The 20,015-nt window shown below is 50.7% G+C and overlaps 6 protein-coding genes across 6 annotated transcripts; 4 read left to right on the top strand and 2 right to left on the bottom strand.

Moving 5' to 3' along the window:
• Nucleotides 1–6,050: 6,050 nt before the first annotated feature.
• PC9H_002708 (uncharacterized protein) lies at nt 6,051–8,575 on the bottom strand (the record flags this gene model as incomplete). The annotated part of the gene is made up of 5 exons (XM_036772343.1): nt 6,051–7,447; nt 7,501–7,613; nt 7,670–7,798; nt 7,848–8,224; nt 8,279–8,575. The coding sequence occupies 5 exons, from the start codon at nt 8,573–8,575 to the stop codon at nt 6,051–6,053; spliced, it is 2,313 nt and encodes a 770-aa protein (XP_036625989.1).
• A 225-nt stretch (nt 8,576–8,800) lies between these two features.
• PC9H_002707 (uncharacterized protein) lies at nt 8,801–9,385 on the top strand (the record flags this gene model as incomplete). Its single annotated transcript, XM_036772342.1, has 3 exons — nt 8,801–8,927; nt 8,976–9,192; nt 9,247–9,385. The coding sequence occupies 3 exons, from the start codon at nt 8,801–8,803 to the stop codon at nt 9,383–9,385; spliced, it is 483 nt and encodes a 160-aa protein (XP_036625988.1).
• Nucleotides 9,386–9,460: 75 nt separating this feature from the next.
• Nucleotides 9,461–10,222, bottom strand: PC9H_002706 (uncharacterized protein; the record flags this gene model as incomplete). Its single annotated transcript, XM_036772341.1, has 4 exons — nt 9,461–9,851; nt 9,912–9,992; nt 10,048–10,095; nt 10,143–10,222. The coding sequence occupies 4 exons, from the start codon at nt 10,220–10,222 to the stop codon at nt 9,461–9,463; spliced, it is 600 nt and encodes a 199-aa protein (XP_036625987.1).
• Nucleotides 10,223–10,832: 610 nt separating this feature from the next.
• Nucleotides 10,833–11,437, top strand: PC9H_002705 (uncharacterized protein; the record flags this gene model as incomplete). Its single annotated transcript, XM_036772340.1, has 3 exons — nt 10,833–11,024; nt 11,079–11,341; nt 11,389–11,437. 3 exons carry the CDS (start codon nt 10,833–10,835, stop codon nt 11,435–11,437), a joined length of 504 nt encoding a protein of 167 aa, XP_036625986.1.
• Nucleotides 11,438–11,521: 84 nt separating this feature from the next.
• Nucleotides 11,522–11,827, top strand: PC9H_002704 (uncharacterized protein; the record flags this gene model as incomplete). The annotated part of the gene is made up of 1 exon (XM_036772339.1): nt 11,522–11,827. One exon carries the CDS (start codon nt 11,522–11,524, stop codon nt 11,825–11,827), a length of 306 nt encoding a protein of 101 aa, XP_036625985.1.
• Nucleotides 11,828–14,184: 2,357 nt separating this feature from the next.
• PC9H_002703 (uncharacterized protein) lies at nt 14,185–16,597 on the top strand (the record flags this gene model as incomplete). The annotated part of the gene is made up of 7 exons (XM_036772338.1): nt 14,185–14,238; nt 14,295–14,835; nt 14,890–15,075; nt 15,134–15,266; nt 15,321–15,363; nt 15,436–16,030; nt 16,164–16,597. 7 exons carry the CDS (start codon nt 14,185–14,187, stop codon nt 16,595–16,597), a joined length of 1,986 nt encoding a protein of 661 aa, XP_036625984.1.
• Nucleotides 16,598–20,015: the final 3,418 nt, after the last annotated feature.

The following is a 20,015-nucleotide window of genomic DNA, read 5'->3' as shown; positions in this document are numbered from 1 at the left end:
GAGCGGGCTTGCGTCCACAGATAGTGAGTCGTATAGTACGCATCCTGAGTCGAGGGTAGTGATTGTCTTTCACTTAGGTTCGATCCCAAGTTGGTGATTTCTTGGCTTGAGCGTCTAGCTCGAGTTCACGAGTCGTGATACTACATCGACATGGGTATGCTTTCATCCGTCCCCTCGCTCAAAGTCCCCTACTGTCACTAGCTCTTTGTTCGTGGCTAATATGTTTGCTATCTAGTTCGCATGACGAGCCCCGTTGGTCCTCGTTCGCCTCGTCCGGCCTGGTCCCTGCCTCGCAGGCATACTCCGCTTCTGCCTGAACAAGCAGAGTCTCAGGGAAGAGTGGGTCGGTGGGCACAGCAGCGCTCGCCGCGCCCTAGGCCATAGTGAGATACGACTCCGAGTTACATGTCTCGATTTCTCCTCATATGGAACGAACGAGCAAACGGCTGTGAGGGTGTTAGAACATACGCACACCTCAGGCGGTCAGTCTTCATAAATTTTTCCAGTACTTTCGATGCCTTCTCCAGTTTCATCTCTCTATCGGGCGTTTGCTACTTTGTATAGCAACTATGACTATGCAATAAGTATGCTCAACATTCTTCCTCCAGCACTCGCTTGCGGCAATTTACCGTGAGGCATACATACGGCATGAGCGAGTTTACCAGGCTGGACATCTGATCATAAGACCAAGAAGTATTGCCCCATTTCTAGCGACGCCTCAGCATCTCTACGCCTACGGGATGAACAAGAGTGCGATCCTCGTCACGGAGCTCGATGTGTTGATTCGGCCAATAGGGAACACCGGGAGAGAAGCGCGTCATTGCAGTGAGAATGAGGTAACCTGGAGAAAGCCTGGACAATTGTAAGGCAAGTCCTTTGGGATGAGACACATATATGCGGATTGACGCGATGCTCGGGTGCAGGACTGCATAGCGGGGCGTCGGAACATGCACACGCCTAGAGGTGTCTGCTCGACATACTCGCCCAACCATGGACCGTGGCCCTCTGGACGCCTGAGTGCGCAGGAACCAAAAGCACCGCGTATTGCGCTGACGAAGCCTCAGCACAATCTCCCCAGTCACGGCTGCCCATCCAAACGCTGGAGCACAGGCAGCTCGTTTGTAAGCGGTCCACGAGGCTGCGTCAATGATCAGACGCTAGGCTGCAGAAAGCGAGAGGGGTGGTGTACGCTGACTGCAACGACAGAGGATCAGGACAGTGCACCTCCTGGGACGATCGTGACCGTAGATGACGATGACAGACTTTCCAGCGTCGCGTGTGATCAAGCATCTCCCCTGCAATTCTCAAGCTTGGTCGATGCATCTATTAATCCTTTGTCTGTTGAGTTCGTGGGCGAGTGCCAAAAAGGGAGGAAGACTCCAGAGGGACGACTCTTGGCCAAGGTCTCTTGCGCGTGCGGTCCGTGTTGTGAAGTGACGATGAGGGAATTCGTTGTGAAGCGGTGTGCAGAGACCTTCGGGTCGTTGGGACAGCCGAAAGGGCTTGAGCTGGATGCAGCAGCCGTCTCAGGCACTAGCGGCAGGAATCATGACCTGTTTATGGACTGGCGTCGAAAGGGCGGTAGACGGTGGTGACATAGGCAATAGAGCTCGCTCACCGATGGCGGCACGTCTTCCCTCTTGGTGACCAAGAGACTTCCGGCATGAAGTGTGTGGGTTGCTGGGAGAATCCAATCGCGTGAGCAACTCCTGAGTTGCAGGTGGTACGATGGAGAGGTGATAGGGAGTCAATCTGCTGGTATTTGCAAGGTCTGTCAAGATCGAGTTTGGTGAAGACGTTGGGAGGCAATGCGAGTAGATCGTGACTTGGAGATAGCCCAAAGGGTGTCGTATTTCGGGTAGCGAACTAGTATGTGAGCATGACCGTGCATTTGCGGTGCGGGTCCGCAATTCGCCACAGCGGGGTATAGTAGAGCTGCACGTGAACGTCATCAAGGAACGAGTACGGCATGACTGGTAGACGCACAATGGAGTTGATTCTGACAGCGCAAATGTGCCCGAGTCGACTCCAATCCGTTTATTACGCCGATGATAAGGGTTTCCTGACCAAGAGTCATGTCAGAGAGCCAACTTTGTGCGCACGTCGACGAAGGCTTGAGATCAGCGAGAGATGGTGATGAGATGTAAATAGTGAGAGAAAGCTATGGAGTTGCGAGGACTCTCGAACTTGAGTAAATACCAACGAGATGTAATGGCTAGCAGGCGAAAGAAACCGAACATTACAACGGGCTAACGAAGAATAAAATGCAGAGTAAGTTCAAGTACGAGGGAGGAGGGCAGTGTCCATTCGAATAATCACATGGGAATAATGATGAATCAAGAGGTAAATGGACAGACATCATGCATGAGACCGGACCTTGAAATCGAAAAATGTCGGAATCTGCTTCGTACGCCGCATCCCGACGCTTTCCCCTCTCTCTCTCCCGGGCCATCATCTACTCCATGCCCTCTCCTCTACTTCCTCTCCCTCTTCACCCCCTTTGCGCTCCTCCATTCGGCGACGAACAGATAGAAGCTGAGTGTTCGGCGTCCCGATGTTCCTAAGGAGGCGTGGAGCCACAAAGACGTGAAGAAGGGGAACTCGGGCATTCCCGCATTCCTGCAAGCCTGCGATCGTACTCACGCACACGTCCATATATGCGCGCTCATATATCCCCAGATGGTGGCTCGGAATATCCAACAATTCAATGCTAGGGAGCGACGGCTTGAAGGGTAGGAGGAGGGAGCAGGAGACGTGACAGGCAGCGCGGAGCATTACGGATTGGCGAGCAGCCGGAGGCGCCAGTAGTGCTAGTAGTGACGATGGGGAGGTGGAGAGGCGAGTTCAACGGGGAGATGGTGCGTTCCCCATTCCCCATCGCGAGCAGCGATATGGCGTATGAGTCTGACTCGCCCCTCAATACCCACTTCGATACCCACCACGTCTCTCATTCCTTACCCCTCAAAGGCGCATCAGAAGCATACCCCACGCTTTTAGATATGTTCCTCGCGCCTGCATCACCTTCCTTGAGCCAGCTACAAACACGCGCCGAAACTGAGTGAAAAGGGTCGAGCGCTGCAGGGAATGGGTGTCAGTAACAAATGCGTAACACTTGACTGGTAGATGCACAATACATCGGGCTCTCTGACAGCGCAAACGTAGCCGACTCGACCTCCTATAATGGATTTCCTAGGTTCAAGCCGGACCTCAGGCTGCCGTCGTGCGGTATATGGGATACCGGATTGATGAGTGTTCAACGTCCCGATGATCCTGAGGACACGTGGAGACAAAGAGACGTGAAGCAGGGGGACATGATGAATCGGGCATTCCCGCTTTCCTCCATAGCGGTCCTTGCACTCCCGTAGACGTCCCTATATGCGCGTTCATACCCAGTCGCTATGTTGGAAAGTACAGCGATAGACTGTCTCGTCTCGTCTCAGAGCGCTTGAGTTAGACGTGAGTTAGGCAGAGGAGAGAAACTGCAGCGGTAGTCAGGTTGGACGCTTGGGCGCTGGTGAGGTGCATATGGGCTGTTGGGAAGGGGAATTGAGTGGGCTACGGAGGATGATGATGAGGGAAAGAGGGAGGATGATTAATATAATTTGCGTCGGTGATGGTGCGTCCATGTCGCGCCATCCTGTTCCTCCATCAAAACGGTTACGCGGCGCAACACGAACGTCTCCTGCGCCTATAGCCTGATGACAACGCAGAGAGGGCGAGCGGGATCCCGTAGATAGAGATAGAACCGGCCCATCCTTCCACTGTTGTTGCGATCTTCGACGGAGGTGCAGCGCATGGGTGGAATCGCACCAGGACTTGTCTTACTCCGCTATGATGCCTGTCGTATCGCCGCAAACAAGCTCTGCTCGTCGTTCGCAGGTCTCAAGAGTCTCGGGGCATGTGGTGCTATGGTGTTGATATCAGCCAATTCGATTTCGATTCGTGGAAGATATGTCGTCGCTGATTGCTCGTTCGTGTGTTCCGCGAAGATCACATTTGGCAAAGATGTCGTGGGAGGGCCGCCTCGAAGCGCGTTGGTGCCGGGTTGGCAGAAAGCGAAGACGAGGGTGTTGGTGAGGGCACCGGATATCCCCGGCCCGAACCTCCTCGTTACTCGTCCGTGCCGTCGTCCTACCACTAGAGCTCAAAGTCTGACACTCAAGCGATGCATAAGTAACTGGACATCCCGCGATATCTAATACCCTGTCTGACATTCTACTCTCCTCAAGTTCTCCTTCTCCTTCCTCCTGCAAAGGTTCTAGCCAGCTTCAGCCGGTCTCCCGCCCTCGAAACGACATACGACGACTCTATCATGGAAGGCCTAATGAAGCACCCAACGACCACCAACTACTACGCTATTTGCGAAACTGATGTCCAGTCCTTCATTGTGCACGCACGTCGATCGTGACATTGCAAGCACTGCGCCTCAGATTGGGCCAGGCGGCCAGTTCTTTTCAATCGCGGTCGCGCATTTGTTCTCGGTTTCTGGTGTGGACTTCTTGAGTTTGTTTCGTGGTAGAAGGGTCCCCTCCGGTGCGTTTTTTGTCTCGCTGTCATGAAGAGTCTTGCTGAACCATGCACAGAATATAGGGAGTTTGAATTCACTACTTCCTGCATCGCGTTGGGACAACTGTAGATAGCCTACGAGATTGTGCATCAAACTTTTCGGACGATAATCAATTACAATAATCCCTCAAGTCTGGGTCCATAAAGTACGATTGAGCCTTACATGACCCATGGATGGGACGGATGGCGAAACACAGAATATAGGATTTCAACGGTTGTATGAATCGATCTCGTGAGCCACGTACCTCCCTTGCACGAGTGCAAAGTCGGTCCCCGAGCGAAGCATTTGGCGAATTACGACTCGTATCCTGCCACCCGTATACCTAACTCCTCGAATTCCCTCCGCCGTCGCCTGCGCCTATCGCAGCAGCGATGAAGCTATCTAGGTTCGCGCTCGCGGCAGCTTGCCAGTTCCTCGTCTGGTTGTACCGTCGCCCCCCAGTGTGCTGCGCGATTAGTCTTACGCCAAAACTCCAGGCTTCGTCGATGTCAGCAACCCAGCAGTGGCAATATCGACGTTATTGACGTGTGGCCGATAAATGAGACCACTGACCAGGCAGTCGAAAGAGGTGTCCATGTAGTCAGATAATAATACGCCATGGATTTGCCAGACACACGCATTAAAATACACCACTATGCTAGACCCCCCCTCCGTACATTATAATATACCATCAGGCCACATTATAATGTGAACCTCAGATCCTTTCCCCCTTGAGCGACGGCATTTTAATGCCCACACTGTGAATTATTATACACCCACGACCGTCCACATTTTAATGCAAGCGACCTCACTGCTCGCCCCACCCCGCGAATTATAATGCACCCGCCAACGTCCACATTTTAATGCAGGCGACCGTGCTGATGCTCCCACCCCACGAATTATAATGTACCCGCGAACGTCCACATTTTAAAGCAGGCGACCTCACTGCTGCTCCCACCCTGCGTATTATAATGCACCCGCCAACGTCCACATTTTACGTGCTGATGCTCCCGCCCCGCGAATTATAATGTACCCGCGCGTCGCGAACGTCCACATTTTAATGCAGTCAACCGTGCTGATGCTCCCACCCCGCGAATTATAATGCACCCGCGAACGTCCACCTGCTGTTTTACGCTCCCGCCCCGCGAATTATAATGTCTGCTGCTTCCACCCCGCGTATTTTATAATGTACCCGCAAATTATTATATACCCTTTACCTATAGCAGCTTCCCTCTTCTATTACATCTAACGTACGACTACATGATAATGCCAACTGCTACACATTAAAATGTGGGACTTGCGCTTTCATTATCAAGCCAACTCCATACCAAAATGTGGGACTTGTGTTGATCAAAACAACGTCGCCACCCATCGGGGCTCACCCTCGCCCTCATATTTGTCAAACTAAGGATAATGATTGTCACGATAGGTACAAACAACTAACTAGGGCAATGGAGCACAAAAAATTCAAACGGGAAACGAATACGGCGAAGAATCTAACATATCATTTCTTCTTATTCTGCTTCTTCCCCTTGGATGGAGCGACGTAACCAATGGCGACAAGGTGGGGGGGCAGCTTCTTGATTCGCTTCTCTTGTTGTATCGGCCCTTCATCTACCTCCTTGCGCGCTCGCGTTTGTCTTTTCGTTTGAGGCTCATCCCCCCGCGCCTCCTTGCTTGTCCGAGTTCGTTTTCCCTTCTGGGTTGCGTTGGGTTGCTCCTCCTTGCCGGCCCCGGTCTGCTTTTCCTTTGTCGTGGGATGTGCATTCTCTTTCCCTGGTGACGACTCCGGATCGGCTGGCAGTATTGCCGCATGTGGTGGAACGGGGGGGATCAGCGGAATAGAGACCGCCTGCTGGGATTGGGGCAAAGGCAGCACAGACGTAGGTAAGGGTGGAGTTGGCGCTATGGATCCCGTTTGTGTGTTTAGGCCCGCTGCAACTGGCTGCGTGAACGACGGTTGAGTTGCCATAAGCCCAACCGGCGCAGTTGGGACTGGCTCGTGGGAGTGAACAGGTGCTGTCTGCGTAATCGGACCTGTGGTGACTGGCTGCATAAACGATGGCTGAGTTGGCGCTCCCGTCTGCGTGTTTAGGCCCGCTGCGACTGGCTGCGTGAACGACGGTTGAGTTGCCATAAGCCCAACCGGCGCAGTTGGGACTGGCTCGTGGGAGTGAACAGGTGCTGTCTGCGTAATCGGACCCGTGGTGACTGGCTGCATAAACGATGGCTGGGTCGGCGCTATGGATGCCGTCTGCGTAATTGAGCCCGTAGCGACTGGCTGAGTAAACGGCGGTTGGGTTGGTGGCGATATAGATGCCGTCTGTGTGATTGAACCCATAGCGACTGGCTGAGTAAACGGCAGTTGGATCGGTGGCGATATGGATGCCGTCTGCGTAATTGGACCCGTAGCGACTGGCTGAGTAAACGGCGGTTGAGTCGGTGGCGATATGGATGCCGTCTGCGTAATTGGACCTGTAGCGACTGGGAGTGTGAACGGCGATTGAATTGGCGCTATTGGCGCTATTTCCGTTTGCTGAGGAACTGTAGGTGGTTGGAAAAATTGCACGGGAAGTGGTGGCTGCGTAGACGGAGATGGTACTGGTATCTGTGACTGCATGAACGCGAAGTTTCCTAGATCCTCATAGTTTGCTGGGTCGTCCCAAAAGCCCCCAAGGAGTTGGGTGAACGTTCCGGCTCCAGGTGCAGCACCCACCTGCGTGCCATCCATATGGTACAGCCCCTTCCCATCTAGAGTTTGGTCGCTGTCAGAAAGCCTTTCTTCGGGTTCTTCGACAGGTGGTGAGGGGGGCGCAGTATCTGGCAGTGATATCGATAGGCCTTCATCGGCTTCTGTCTCTGAGCTAACCGAGATGATACGCCGCTTGCATTCTGCAGGAGCTAGATAAAGAAATGAATGAGTTGACGAACCCCGATAAGAGGGTTGAACTTACAGAAGACTGATTCGCCATATTTGATGAGTGAAGCTTGCACATTTCTGAACCCTTGTTTGTCAAACTCGGGCCAGATGAGGTTTGTCATACTGCCAGGATTGCTCGAATGCGCGCTGCATGAAGGAAGAAGTGTGAGAACCAAGTCGAACTCGCGGTCACATGTTCATACCTTCGCATGCTTATCTTCCCTTGTTCCGCGCCAAGAGGTCCGACTAATAGCAGCGACACGCTCATGCCAAACTTTTTCGCGATTGCATCCACAAACACATGGAGGAAGCTATCTGCTTCTTCCCAAACTCTAGTCTATGGTGAGTAACACAATACAACAAGGAGCTCAATGGGCGTACTGATGCAATGCTTCAGGGCTGCCATCAACAACATTTCGATTGTTGTACGCTTCTAAAGCTTCAGCATACTCCCTATCCGCCCTCTCTTCAAGCTCCTTCCTGAAAGCAGGAGTCTCGGCCGCGTATCTGGCAGTCACATATGCTGTACACATGGATATACGCGCATCAGGTGAGGCCTTGTCCTTCGCCTTGTTCCAGATAACCTCGAAGTCTTTGCGAAGCCGTACCGCATAGTTCTCGGCCCAGTATATGCTCATTGGGGTTCGACGGTGTGGGCGCTGAGCAGATAAGGTCGACATCGTCTGAAGTACTTCCAAAATCATGTCCTGGTCCGTCTGTTTTTGTTTGTAGCGGTGGCGAAGCCAGTTTCCGATTCGCTATTCGACTCAGGTGAGAGTCATGTTCCTAAACCGATGTATACCGTAACTCACCAGCCGCATTTGTGCTTTGATGTCTTCGCGACGCTCCTGCTCGGCCAACTGTTCCGCGTATGGCAGGTCATCAATACTGGGAATAGCGGGAAGCGTGTCCGATGGTACGGCATCATGAGGAAGGTCGTATCCGTACTTCTCCAAGTACAGGGCCGTGACCTTGGTATAGACCCCTCCAGGGTCCGCAGTCGCGAGATACTCGTCCTTGAAGCTTTCGAGGAACATGAGTTTGCTTCCTTTGGCCCAGGTATGCCGTCTGCGTCTGCGTCCGCGTCCCTTTGCTGATTTGGCGGGCATTCTATTAGATGGGGATTTGGACGCTGTAAAAATAAGGTAAGCTCAGTTTCTCCCCCGAAGACTTTTGAGAACGGCACGGGTCTCACTCTTTTTTTCGAGCTTCCCGATCGCAATCTCGATTCTCAAAGCAGTACATCCTCGACTATATATAATGGGTGCTCGAACGGCCTCATCCCCCAGCTCACCCCGCCAACCACCCAAGTTCGCAACAGTATTTCCTTTACAATGCAAGCCCTTCACTTCGCAACCCTCCCCGTCGGCTCCACTCTGTCCATGCCCATCACGCCTGAGAACGCCGCGGCTGTCATGGCATTCCTTGCTACCCAGCGTGTTCAGTTCAACGAGGACCCCTGTAAGTCTATAGTCCTCAACGTTGCGATCACAAGCTGACTGCATATAGCATTAATTTCCTGGAAGGCCCCCGGCAGCGATGAGGTGCGGTACTTAGTACCCACAAACATGTCCGCCCTTGATATCAGCCCCGCCGATGGGGAGCCAGATGCGACGTCTGCCACCAACATCGTTTGCGGGCAGTGCGGCGCCCTCAACTACACCAAGGACCCCAAGCAATACTATGCCGTAACCGCTGGTAGTCAAGTCGGCATCGTGAAAGGAGCGTAAGTTATGTCAGCGTGCCATTTAGTATTACAGTGTTGATCAATCAATCTTAGTGACGTTGGTCGTGGCTTGATCGACTACATCAGCGGCGGCGTAGTCATCGGATTTAGGACGGAGAGCCTTGCCGTTGAGCACTTCCAGAAAGGCGTGAGGGCTGGGTCTGTCCGCGTTATTCCTGCTCGTCCCATGTAGCGGCGTTACGATGAAATTGGGGTGTTCTACGTACACTCGACTACATGTCTACCGTCACTGTCGTCTAATACGTGCCTATTTTTGCTGATAACTAAGTTTCCCAACGCCGTGAGCCGCTTGCAAGGCTGAGACCGAATCTTCTACCATAACCTCACATAGAAGTTGCTGTAGGTCGTCGACTACTCGCCCTGCCATTTGATGGTGAGCTTGGATCCTGCCCAAGTCGCCACCGACACCAGGGTCTTGTGAAATAGCCTCAAAGCATCGAAGCAGGCACCTCTGCCACCGCATCAACTGCTTCGTAGGCGCTTGAATTATGTGCATATTGCCAACATCGGAGGAATTGCATGATTGAACGTAGTTGTGGTAGATCGTGTCGACGAACTTGTACGGCGAGAATTTGATGAACGTTTCGACTTTACTTCCCATTTGCTCGGCTAGACGGATATATCGGGCTGTATTTGATCTAGATTTGACGCAAGGGATAAGAGATTGAGACAAACATAGAACAAATGATGTCACCTACTCTAAAACATTCTGACTAGCCGAGTTTGACGCAGCCATTTCATTGTCATTCAGATGTTCCTGAGGCGTGGTAATAGTGTTTCTGTACACCGAGGATGTTAGGTTATACAATAGATAGTGAGTGGCTACAGACATACTGAGAGGTGTATACCTGCCGGCGCCGGGCTTGTATTTCCAACTTGTTCCTGTCCTCGGTGAGTACTACAATATGATAGCTTGTTGCCAGACATACTTGTGGTAATATCGGTTACTTTTGGCCTGGTTTGCAGCCCGAAGCTCGGCCTTGGTGTGGTAAATGCGTTTGCGAGGCATCACTGGTAAGTGCAAAGTGGGACTCGAGTTGGATTTAGCGTGCATAATTCGTCTGACTTTTTCGTGGAGATCATATAGGGCATGATCGCGGAATATTTTTACATATAGGTATAGGGTTTGACGTCGTATTGTGCTATACACACCCCGATTATACAGAATTGAGCTGCTTTACCGACGATGGTAAGTTTATGTTTTATCTTTTTTGTTTGTTGGTAATACTGAAGCCAAACAGTTGGTGTTTGGAAGTAGTTGATGCTTGCCGCTCAGATGTTAACGACAACGATTGACGAACCACTTACTCATTTCAAGGCAACAATTGGCGAACAACTTACTCCACGATATTCATTCGCTTGCCTAATTTTTTATCGCAACTACAACAACTTCACAAACCAAACTTGAAGGACGTGTCAATCAGCGTATCAGGATTCAGGCCCCGCATGGCTGAACTTTGGAGAAGGGGGTGGTTCTTTGCAACTTCATTGTGCTCCCTTTCACTCACGGCGACCACTCTCTCTGATACAGGCTCGAATCTCACATTCCACGACATCTTGAACGGTGAGCAAGTAATACTCCACTTCATGCTTCCCACCTCAGTGGGCCGACCTAGCAGATGAAGTTCACCGACGCCAAAGAAAAATTCCTGGCTGAAAATTTGGAAGCCTATGGAATAGCAGACCACCTCGGCCAAACCACCGTGTTTATGAACAGATTTTTTGACCGTTGGGTCGAACGGTTCCATGAAATGGAGTATCTGACAGCCGATTCCGACGTCCAACGTTTTGTTCGCCGTCGAATGCAAGCAGTACGTGTCTCGATTACCGCCATCTATCTCTCGATAATTAAATCTCTTCCCTAGCTCATTGAGAAGAAGCTGCAAGACGTCCTTACCACCAAGAGTGCCGATGAGCTGTCGCAACTGAAAGCGAACTCGGAGGATCCCCCATCGCCCCCTCATGGCAAACCTGAGCCCTTCATTCCCAGGTATCACCCACTTGGCGCCGCCCTCTACATGGGTCCCTTGCGTAGAGACCTACTCGCTGCGAAGTTAAAGAAGAAGGCTCAAAGGAACTTGAAGTCGAGGAGTCCTCACGGAGATTCAAAGCAAACAATCAAGCCTAGGTTGGCCTATCTATCGTCTGCCTTGGTACATGCTAACTATCTTCTAGCCATTGTGACTTCAGTTCGCCGGCCTTGGCGCTCGCTGACAACAAGTGACAATTGGCGCCTATGTACAATTATTACCTACTAATTCACACCTGTGGTAACACATATCAAATCAACTATACTCTACTACGCTTGATGAAAGACAAGAAACGCCGCCGTATCTACATTCACGAGCCTGAGGCCGCCTCCTTCGTTGCTTCGACATCTACTGCAAATCGCATCCGCTCAGTGCTGATCGATGCACCAGTGACAACACCGGCGGTCGAAGTTGATACAAGCACGCCGCCAACGGCCACCTTTGACTATGCCCTGGGAGAGTTGAATGACACCGCGATGGACAACAACCAACAAACTGACAGCTCTGGGTTAGTTGTCAAGGCAAAGGCGAAGCGTTACATCAATTCGGTAAGGCTCGCCGTCTTTCACTACACCAACGGCTGACGAATGCCTCTTCCTTCAAGGATGCGCCACTACTTACATGGAAAACCGGATATCGACAGCAGTATCTAGATGCCACGTTACTTCTGGACGGCCGCGGAAGGTACGATGAATCCGGTTGCACCCAATGTGGAGGCGAATCGGTTTATCGGTGTACCGATTGTCACGGGCATTTCATGTATTGCGCCCAGTGCATTGTTGAACTGCACCGTTGTGCGCCATTGCACTGTATCGAGGTAATATGGCATTATATTATTGCTATGTCATTGACGCAATTCTAGAGGTGGACTGACGATGATTACTACGAAAATTGTTCTCTTCAGTCACTTGGTCTCCGTGTCCAATTAGGTCACTCAGTCATCCAAAGCTGCCCTCTAGTCCAACGTGGGCACGTTGACTTCGTAGTGATCCACACCAATGGGATTCACACCATCAATCTTGACTTCTGCGGTTGTCCCAGTGCGCTCAATCATCACCTCCAGCTCCTCGAGGTCGGCTGGTGGCCCTCTTCTCCTCTGGAACCCCAAACGGCGACAACGTTCCCACTTTTACGGCTCTTCCATAATCTTAATCTTCAAGGTTGCTTACCCGCCACGGACTTCTACCGATCCCTGGAGCAACTTCATAACGGCGGCGGCCTCGATGATCCACCGGTGAGTTTCATTGACTGATGAAACGTGGCCTACTGAATAGGGAATCGGGCGGAAGGATCGACTTCAACAGTTCATGCTTACTGTTCGTGAATGGCGCCACATTAGAATGGCGAAGCGAGCAGGTCGTGGCCAGGACCCTTCCGGGTTGGATGCAACAGCGCAAGGCGCACTATCTATCCCTTGTCGTTCATGCCCGCATCCTGGAATCAATCTCCCCCAGGGATGGGAGAGTGCATCACCTGGACGTCGGTGGTTATATGGCCTGATCCTCCAGGAAGACGCCAATTTCAAGCAGAAGAGTCGGCTTCGTTCAGCTGACAATCGTGATCCTGCACTTGGCCCTGGTTGGGCAACGTTCGTGGCGGGCGACACATCTTTTGATCATCTATCTAAGTACGTTGTCACACTCAGTGGGGTTTTCACTAAATGCTTTGGATGTAGTTGGATCAGTCAAGATAGATCGAACAGTCACCCAAGTTGTGCAGGCTGAGAGGTGTGTTATTGATAATAATGGCTTTGGGAACTATACTACCGAGTAGTACAGATAGGGGAAATAGGAGTGGAAAGGGGTAGAAGGGTCGGAAGGAAAGAAAGAAGTGTAAGGTAAAACACTTCACAACACGTTAGTACGAACTACTCAACAAGTGAATAATACGTAGGTAAACACAAGCAAATAGTAACTGACTGAGACAAGTAGTACTGAGACGAAGGAATATTCCTGACTGAGTATACTAGCAATGCTCCAATAATACAAACTGCGATACGACAATTCAACTGAAATATGAAGCTCTAGATCAGACGTTTCTGCTAGATCACTTCCGATATTATTACTAAACACCTATAGAATCGTTCTATAGTCTAATGCTTAGCCAGCAACGGTCTATACGAATTCAATACGACTGGGGAGCAATCACTAAAGTATAAAGACTTAGGTGTACACAAGACACGTAATCTTATTTCTCTAGCAGGGGTTTCACAGGTCGAAGCACTCAATTATCAACTAATCAAGTTTATTCTTTACTATGTAACCTACAGTAATACTCTACTTAATAAGAAGTAGGTACTGCAAAAGAAAAGGAGGGAAGAGGATGAGAAATGAGGGCAGGAGAAGAAAGATGGTAAAAGTCTCTTTTTTCTATCTACTACAATTTGGGGTTTATATAGACTACAGAGGAAAGGAGGCAGTGCAATGCCAAGCATTTCAAGGCTGTGCTGAATCTCTGAATGACTCATATTTCAGCAGGAGTAAGCCAATGATTTGTAATGGCCAAGCCAAAGCTTAGTAAGTTAAGGCTTGCTGCTTAGTAAGTACAGTTTTCCGTTACATCCTGGAAAGTTCTATAAACTTCTCAGACATTCTACTATGTTCTTGTATGTCTTTCAAGTTATTTGAGCTTTTCATGAACAAGATCTAATGTCACTTTGATAAGTATTTGCAAAATACTAGAAGGTTCCGTAAAGTGCTTCAACTTTCCGTACAGTTCTTGTCATTTCCGCAATCTTTACTTGTCATGTAACATAGTGATTTAAGACTTGTTGACTTACTAGGATGTTGGAATATTAATTAGGGGTCCCAGGAGTAAATAGGGGAAAGTAGGAAATAATGTCTATGATCGTTATATGAGGTCCGTTTGACTTGACTCAATTTGCGAGTGTATGCCTTGGTTTTATAGTAGCGTATGAAATAGCTATAAAACTCTAATATTCATGTCACTTACTACAAATCCCAATTTGGAGTATGACAACGTTGATCCTGAAGAGGTTCGTGCCTGCGACAACGTCATCGAAGCTCGTTCACTTAAACTCATGTGTCGTAGATCAACCACTGTGTTGGGTTCGCAGCCCTTTGGTCAGCCAACACGCGCCGTTCAAAGGGTCTGCGTGCCACTGGCATCGGATCTGTTAGCTGTGCTCGTAGTGATATGTTCCGAGCAAACGGTATCGGCGACCTGCAGAAGGGGGAGCAATACGCTAACATGGACTACATCTTTCTCTCAAGCATCATGGCGACATCGCTCTTCTTGGTAACCATCACCTACGACATCGCCTGTCAATGGTACCGGAACTTCTTCACCCGTATGACACAGCTTCCCTCGGCTCTCCAGCTCTCCTCTCGCGTCGATCTTCGTTTCCGTATCCCAAAGTTTCACTTGGCAGCTCACAAAGAAAGTTGCCATGCACCGTTCTCTCTGAATTATACCAAATGGGTGGGTCGGACCGATGGCGAAGGCGTCGAGCGTATGTGGTCGTGGTTAAACAAAGTATCGCATTCTGTGTCCATGATGGGACAAGGTGGTCGTCAAGACACACTGGACGATTTCTGCAACTTTTGGAACTGGCGAAAGACAGTCAACCTGGGTACGTAGGTTCCTCTTTGCCGACACGACACTTACTGATGGGACTCAAACATAGGTGATTCTCTACTGAAGAAAATGACATTGGCTATTCCTCAGGCTGCGATCCATCACCAAGCGTTTCGTGCGTTCACAGATGGCCTTCACGAACAACATTCGGAAGAGCTACTAGAATGGGAAAACCAAGTCCGAGCCTGGGAGTTGGATCATGATCAACCATGTCCGTTCGGTCTACCACGCGATGGTATGCATTCTACGTGTTTGTGACCATGTTTCTGCTCACACGCGTGCCCGTTCTGAAGATCTTACGATGTCCGATCTGAAAAAGGAGATGGCGGAGGAAGAACATCGCCGAGTACAACGTGGTGAGGCACTCCCCGGCGACACCAGTCCTAGTAACTTCATTATCACGGGTTTGGACATCGAAGCAGCCCAGTAAGTCCATGCCCAATTACGGGGCCCTCTTGCTGCTGAACTCAGATTCACCAGGCAGGAGCTTCTTGTCACCGCAAGTAAACACGACCTCACGACTGTTGAAGCGACACAACTCCAAACGAGTCGTACAGCGCTACTTAAGAAAATAAAGAAGTTTTGAGACACCCAGAATACGTACATGCCTGGCCTTGCCGATTACATCAAAGAGAAGGGTTACGAGGAGTCGACATCTTCACCTGAGCTTATTGAGCTCTTCCTTCCTTCTTTCTTCGCCTCCACGCAACGCGATCTGATATGCCAACAGGGCCTTCCGGAATTTGAGAATCGTCTGCGATTCGCACAGGCGACTGAAGCTCTCGCTCATCTACGTCGACAACTCCGTACACATTCGTTTGCCAATAGTTACAAGACACGTAATGCTCATTCTCAGGGCGCCTACACGAGAAGCCGCCTCCTCCAGAATCAGATCGAAGTCCGAATCAAAGCCGTTCGAGCACAATATGACATATCTAGACGATCACTCCTATCACTACGAGGTCCAGGAGATTGGGAAAATACACTGAAAGTACTACGTGCTGAGGACATTCGAGGGATCAACGAACGTACTCTGAATGAAGAGGAGCAAGAGGAATACCGCCGTGCTAGGCTACTTGCCGGGATGTCCGAGGAAACTGTTGAAGGTGAACTCCACGGGCTGGGTACCACCAGCGGGCAAGAAAACATACCAACCGTCGCCTTCAACCGCAGTCTTGCCCTTGGAGAAGGTCGCCGAACGTTGTCTTGGATTTGGTACACAGTTACCGACGAAGAACTCATGGGGGTTGGAGAGGTATAGGCCTGTTAGTAGTTATTTTCGACTTGACTGCGTATTTGACGACTCACTTTCTTATCAATCAGGTCTTCGTGTTGAATGGGTGAAAGCGCGCGCTCGTGCGGAGAGATGGAGAGAAGAGGTGCTGCTCCTGGAGGAGGAAATGCGACGGTCTATAGCCTATTGCGAATGGAAGGCAATGTACTGGGATAACGCTGCGACAACGAGAAGCAGGCCACCTGAATCAAACGATCTCGCATTGTTTGAGGGAGTTCGGGCGTATGCATATCGACAGGCGTCGTACGAGCGGCGGCGCGTAGTCATGTGGAAACGACAGTGGGCAGCCATTCAAGAGCGGGCAACGCTTGTGCTTACGACTCAGTTGGGCCAGGGTGATATCCTGCGGAACAATCAGGCAATGTTGATAGCGCCGCCGTTGGTGGTAGAGTTGGACCTCAGTGATAACGAGATGGAAGGTATGGAGGATGGAGACGTAGAGGTGGGGGATGTAGATACTTAGCTGGGCTCAAATTATAACTTGGACGTGATTATAATGCCCTCACGGAGCGAAGAATTTCAAGGCCAGCAGGCACCATTACAATTGAGATCCAGTACTACACTGGGATGCATTATAATTCGCGGGGTAGCGGTGAGGTCGCCTGGATTAAAATGTGAACGTTCGCGGGTGCATTATAATTCGCGGGGTGGGAGCAGCCGTGAGGTCGCCTGCATTAAAATGTGGACGTCTTTGAGTGTATAATAATTCGCGGGGAGGGGGCAGCAGTGAGGTCGCCTGCATTAAAACATGGACGTTAGCGGGTGTATAATAATTCAGTGTGGGCATTAAAATGGGGTCGCTCAAGGGGAAAGGTTCACATTATAATGAGGCCTAATGGTATATTATAATGTACGGAGGGGGGGTCTAGCATAGTGGTGTATTTTAATACGAGTGTCTGGCCATTCCGTCGTGTATTATTATTTGACTACAGGGACTGTTGGTCGAAACCCCGTTCATCTGTCACTGCGCGGGCTGGGTGAAGCGCTGGAAAGGACTCAAAAACGTTTGGGTTCTACTCTACCTCTTGCTGCTCTTATGGATGTCGCCGTCCCATCACCGAAAACGAATCCAGAGCCACCCATGCTGCGTAATTTGGCATGTCGCGTGGCTTGCTGCGATATCATACGACGTAGTAGAGCAGCGGGTAGGGCGCACCCGATTATCCCGCTTCCAGCCCAGATTTTGAGACCTCGCTGCTTGGAGGTTGTACGATCGCAGGAATAACGTGTGGAGACTTTAGGGAGTGAGGGACATTCCTTGGCGACAATTAACACGACACACCATTGGCAGGGGCTAGACTACATCCCGCGTGCCCAGCTGTGCGTGCTGTGCTAGAGGATAACGAACTGGAGAGATATTGGTTGAGGGACGGTTTCAACTCAAGACCTCTTCTCCGTAAGTTCCTTCCTCCATTGCTCTCCCACTAACAACACACTAATGATAGCTCTCCACTAGATCACTATTGCATCTCATTATCCTTGCCCCAGGACACGCAGCAATCACTTTCCTCGCCCCATACCCGCTACCTATCGTCGACACCTAGGACTGATATCCAATGTCTGCTTCGCGGCCCATCTTCCCTTCATATCCGCGATTAATATCGGCAACTCGGTCTCGCTGTCAGTTTTCCGACACCTTCCTCACGGGGGAGGTCCCTTTACGGAATTCGCTCGCGCCATCGAAGATTCAGTCATCTCGTTGCTCAACCGATCGCGTGAATGACAACTTGGGGGAAAAATCGAGTAGCGTCGCTCGTCTCCTCGACTCAGGAATCGCCCAAAATATTCCTGGAATCCTTTGTGGATCCGTGGCGGCGGGTGTCCTCGCCATTCTTGAAGCTTGAACGTTTGAGCCCCTACCCTCCCGACGTCTACGAACACTCATAGTACCCAGCCAGCCGTTGGGAACTCCTCGTGATTTCCTTCCACATGTCGTCACTTTAGCGAGTCCTCCCCGTTTGTTCAGATCTAGTCAATACTTTCCTGTCTTGCAATCATGACTGAGAGCACCCTCTCGTGTCTCCTCCTTTGTTTTATGTGGCACTCGTCATACACCGCGTCGAACTGCTAAACTGCTGAACCCCTCATTGCCAATAGCCAATAGTCAAGCTTTAACTGAACGCGCCCTTCTTTCACGCCTGCGCCTCCTTCTCTGTCCACGGCCGTACTCAGATGGTTTGCGATCTTTCGCACTTCGTCCTACGATTCCGGTATATGGGTATCAGTACGGCGCGCCAACGGTGGAAGGACATCATTCCCAACCGAGAAATAGTTGACGTGCTTGTAGCATTCGCGATTCAATGACTGCTTGCAATTTCTCCCCGTGGCCCATGGCTGTACCGCGGCGCCTATGTCGAGGCTTCGATATCCATGTATATATGCATGGCACGTCTTCCATTCTCCTCGTGTCATGTTGTGCTAAGAATATGTCCTCTTTTTACCTTGTTGGGAACAAAGCTGAATCGCCTCGACTTGTCCACGATTGACGCTTTCTGTCGACGCAGGCCACCTCGTTGGAGGACTACATGCTCCCGGATGATTCGCCAAGCATTGCTATAGATCAGAGAGCCGGAGCTCAGCCCGCGCGGGGGCTGGGAGCTCGGGAGGGCGCGTGGTATGCGGTGGGCGTTGGTTGTCCTTGGGTATCGGTGAGAAGACAGCGGTCTGTGTAGCTCCGAATAGCCAACATCAATGATAACGCAGTATGACTTGCTGAGCAGAGGGTGACATCCGTGAGATCTTCGAGGCGTGGTTGCCGTGAGGCATGCTCGAACCAGCAAGATGCGAGCGCTACGACGCTACAGCTCCTTCGCTCGAACGTCCATCTCTAGCTCTCCCGCATCTACATCGTCTGTTTCCGTCTCGCGCCGCTCGTGTTCAGCTTGAAGTATGATTTGGCATCGTAACGAAGAGACCGGAATCGAGTGAGTACGGAGTCAAGGACTTGAAGGTTGCAGAGTTGACGATTGGATCGATTCAAGGACGAGGTACTACTGCTATATTGAAGGTAGTTATTTTGTTTGAGTTCCACTCGCGTAGAGCTTGAAGCTTGACGAGTGAGTGACAAAACATAGGTGTTCGAATCGACTTTGACGATAGTTGGTGTCCCGGAGCAACTATTTCATTGTATGAACATACAGAGCTGCGGTATACGACGACAGACTGTCCGAAAGGGTTGTGTTGGACGCCACCTGCACCTAGGTGAGTATTGAGCGTGTTCCCTAGTTGATAGATGCCGTAGCTAAATGTCGTAGGGAACTCGGGAACGACCTCAATATCGAATATCTTAGGGACGGATATATGCGCCAAGAGGTGTTGACAACTAGGAAGGCTGCTGATAGAATAGCTTTACGAGCGGCGCATTGTGGACGGGCGGAGGCTCATATCGCAGTTACGCACGCATTGTCCGTTGGGACAGCCACTGTCTGGTACAAGGTAGAACGGGTGAGGACAAGTGTTCCTGCGTGTGCGCGCATAATGCTGATAGACGTAGAGTCGATATTACATTTCACTCATAGATGTCGATGTCCGTTTCTGTGTTGAATTTGCGAGTCAGGCGGACTGCACTCGGTTCCTTCACAAGGATATGGTGCGTTGAATTTCTTGTTCCATAGCCCACTCTGATTGCATACGAAAAGACGAAATTGGAGCGTCGATTCATCGAAGACGAGGATACTGACGTCTCTGTCATCGAGGACATCATGCGTGCACTTGACACAATCAGTCGCGATCATTGGTCTGGTATGATTTCACGATGATTGGCTATTGTCGTCTCATTTTCGATGTAGCACGGCACAACGCTGCTCGGCGTGGTATTCCATGGTCTCAGTTCAAAGACGAACTTCCTCAGCCCGAGACGCAGCTGATACGTCATCGAGGCC

Source organism: Pleurotus ostreatus, assembly GCF_014466165.1.
Source record: "Pleurotus ostreatus strain PC9 chromosome Unknown scaffold_11, whole genome shotgun sequence".
NCBI classification, from domain to species: Eukaryota; Fungi; Basidiomycota; class Agaricomycetes; order Agaricales; family Pleurotaceae; genus Pleurotus; species Pleurotus ostreatus.
This window is presented reverse-complemented; position numbering and strand designations above follow the sequence as displayed.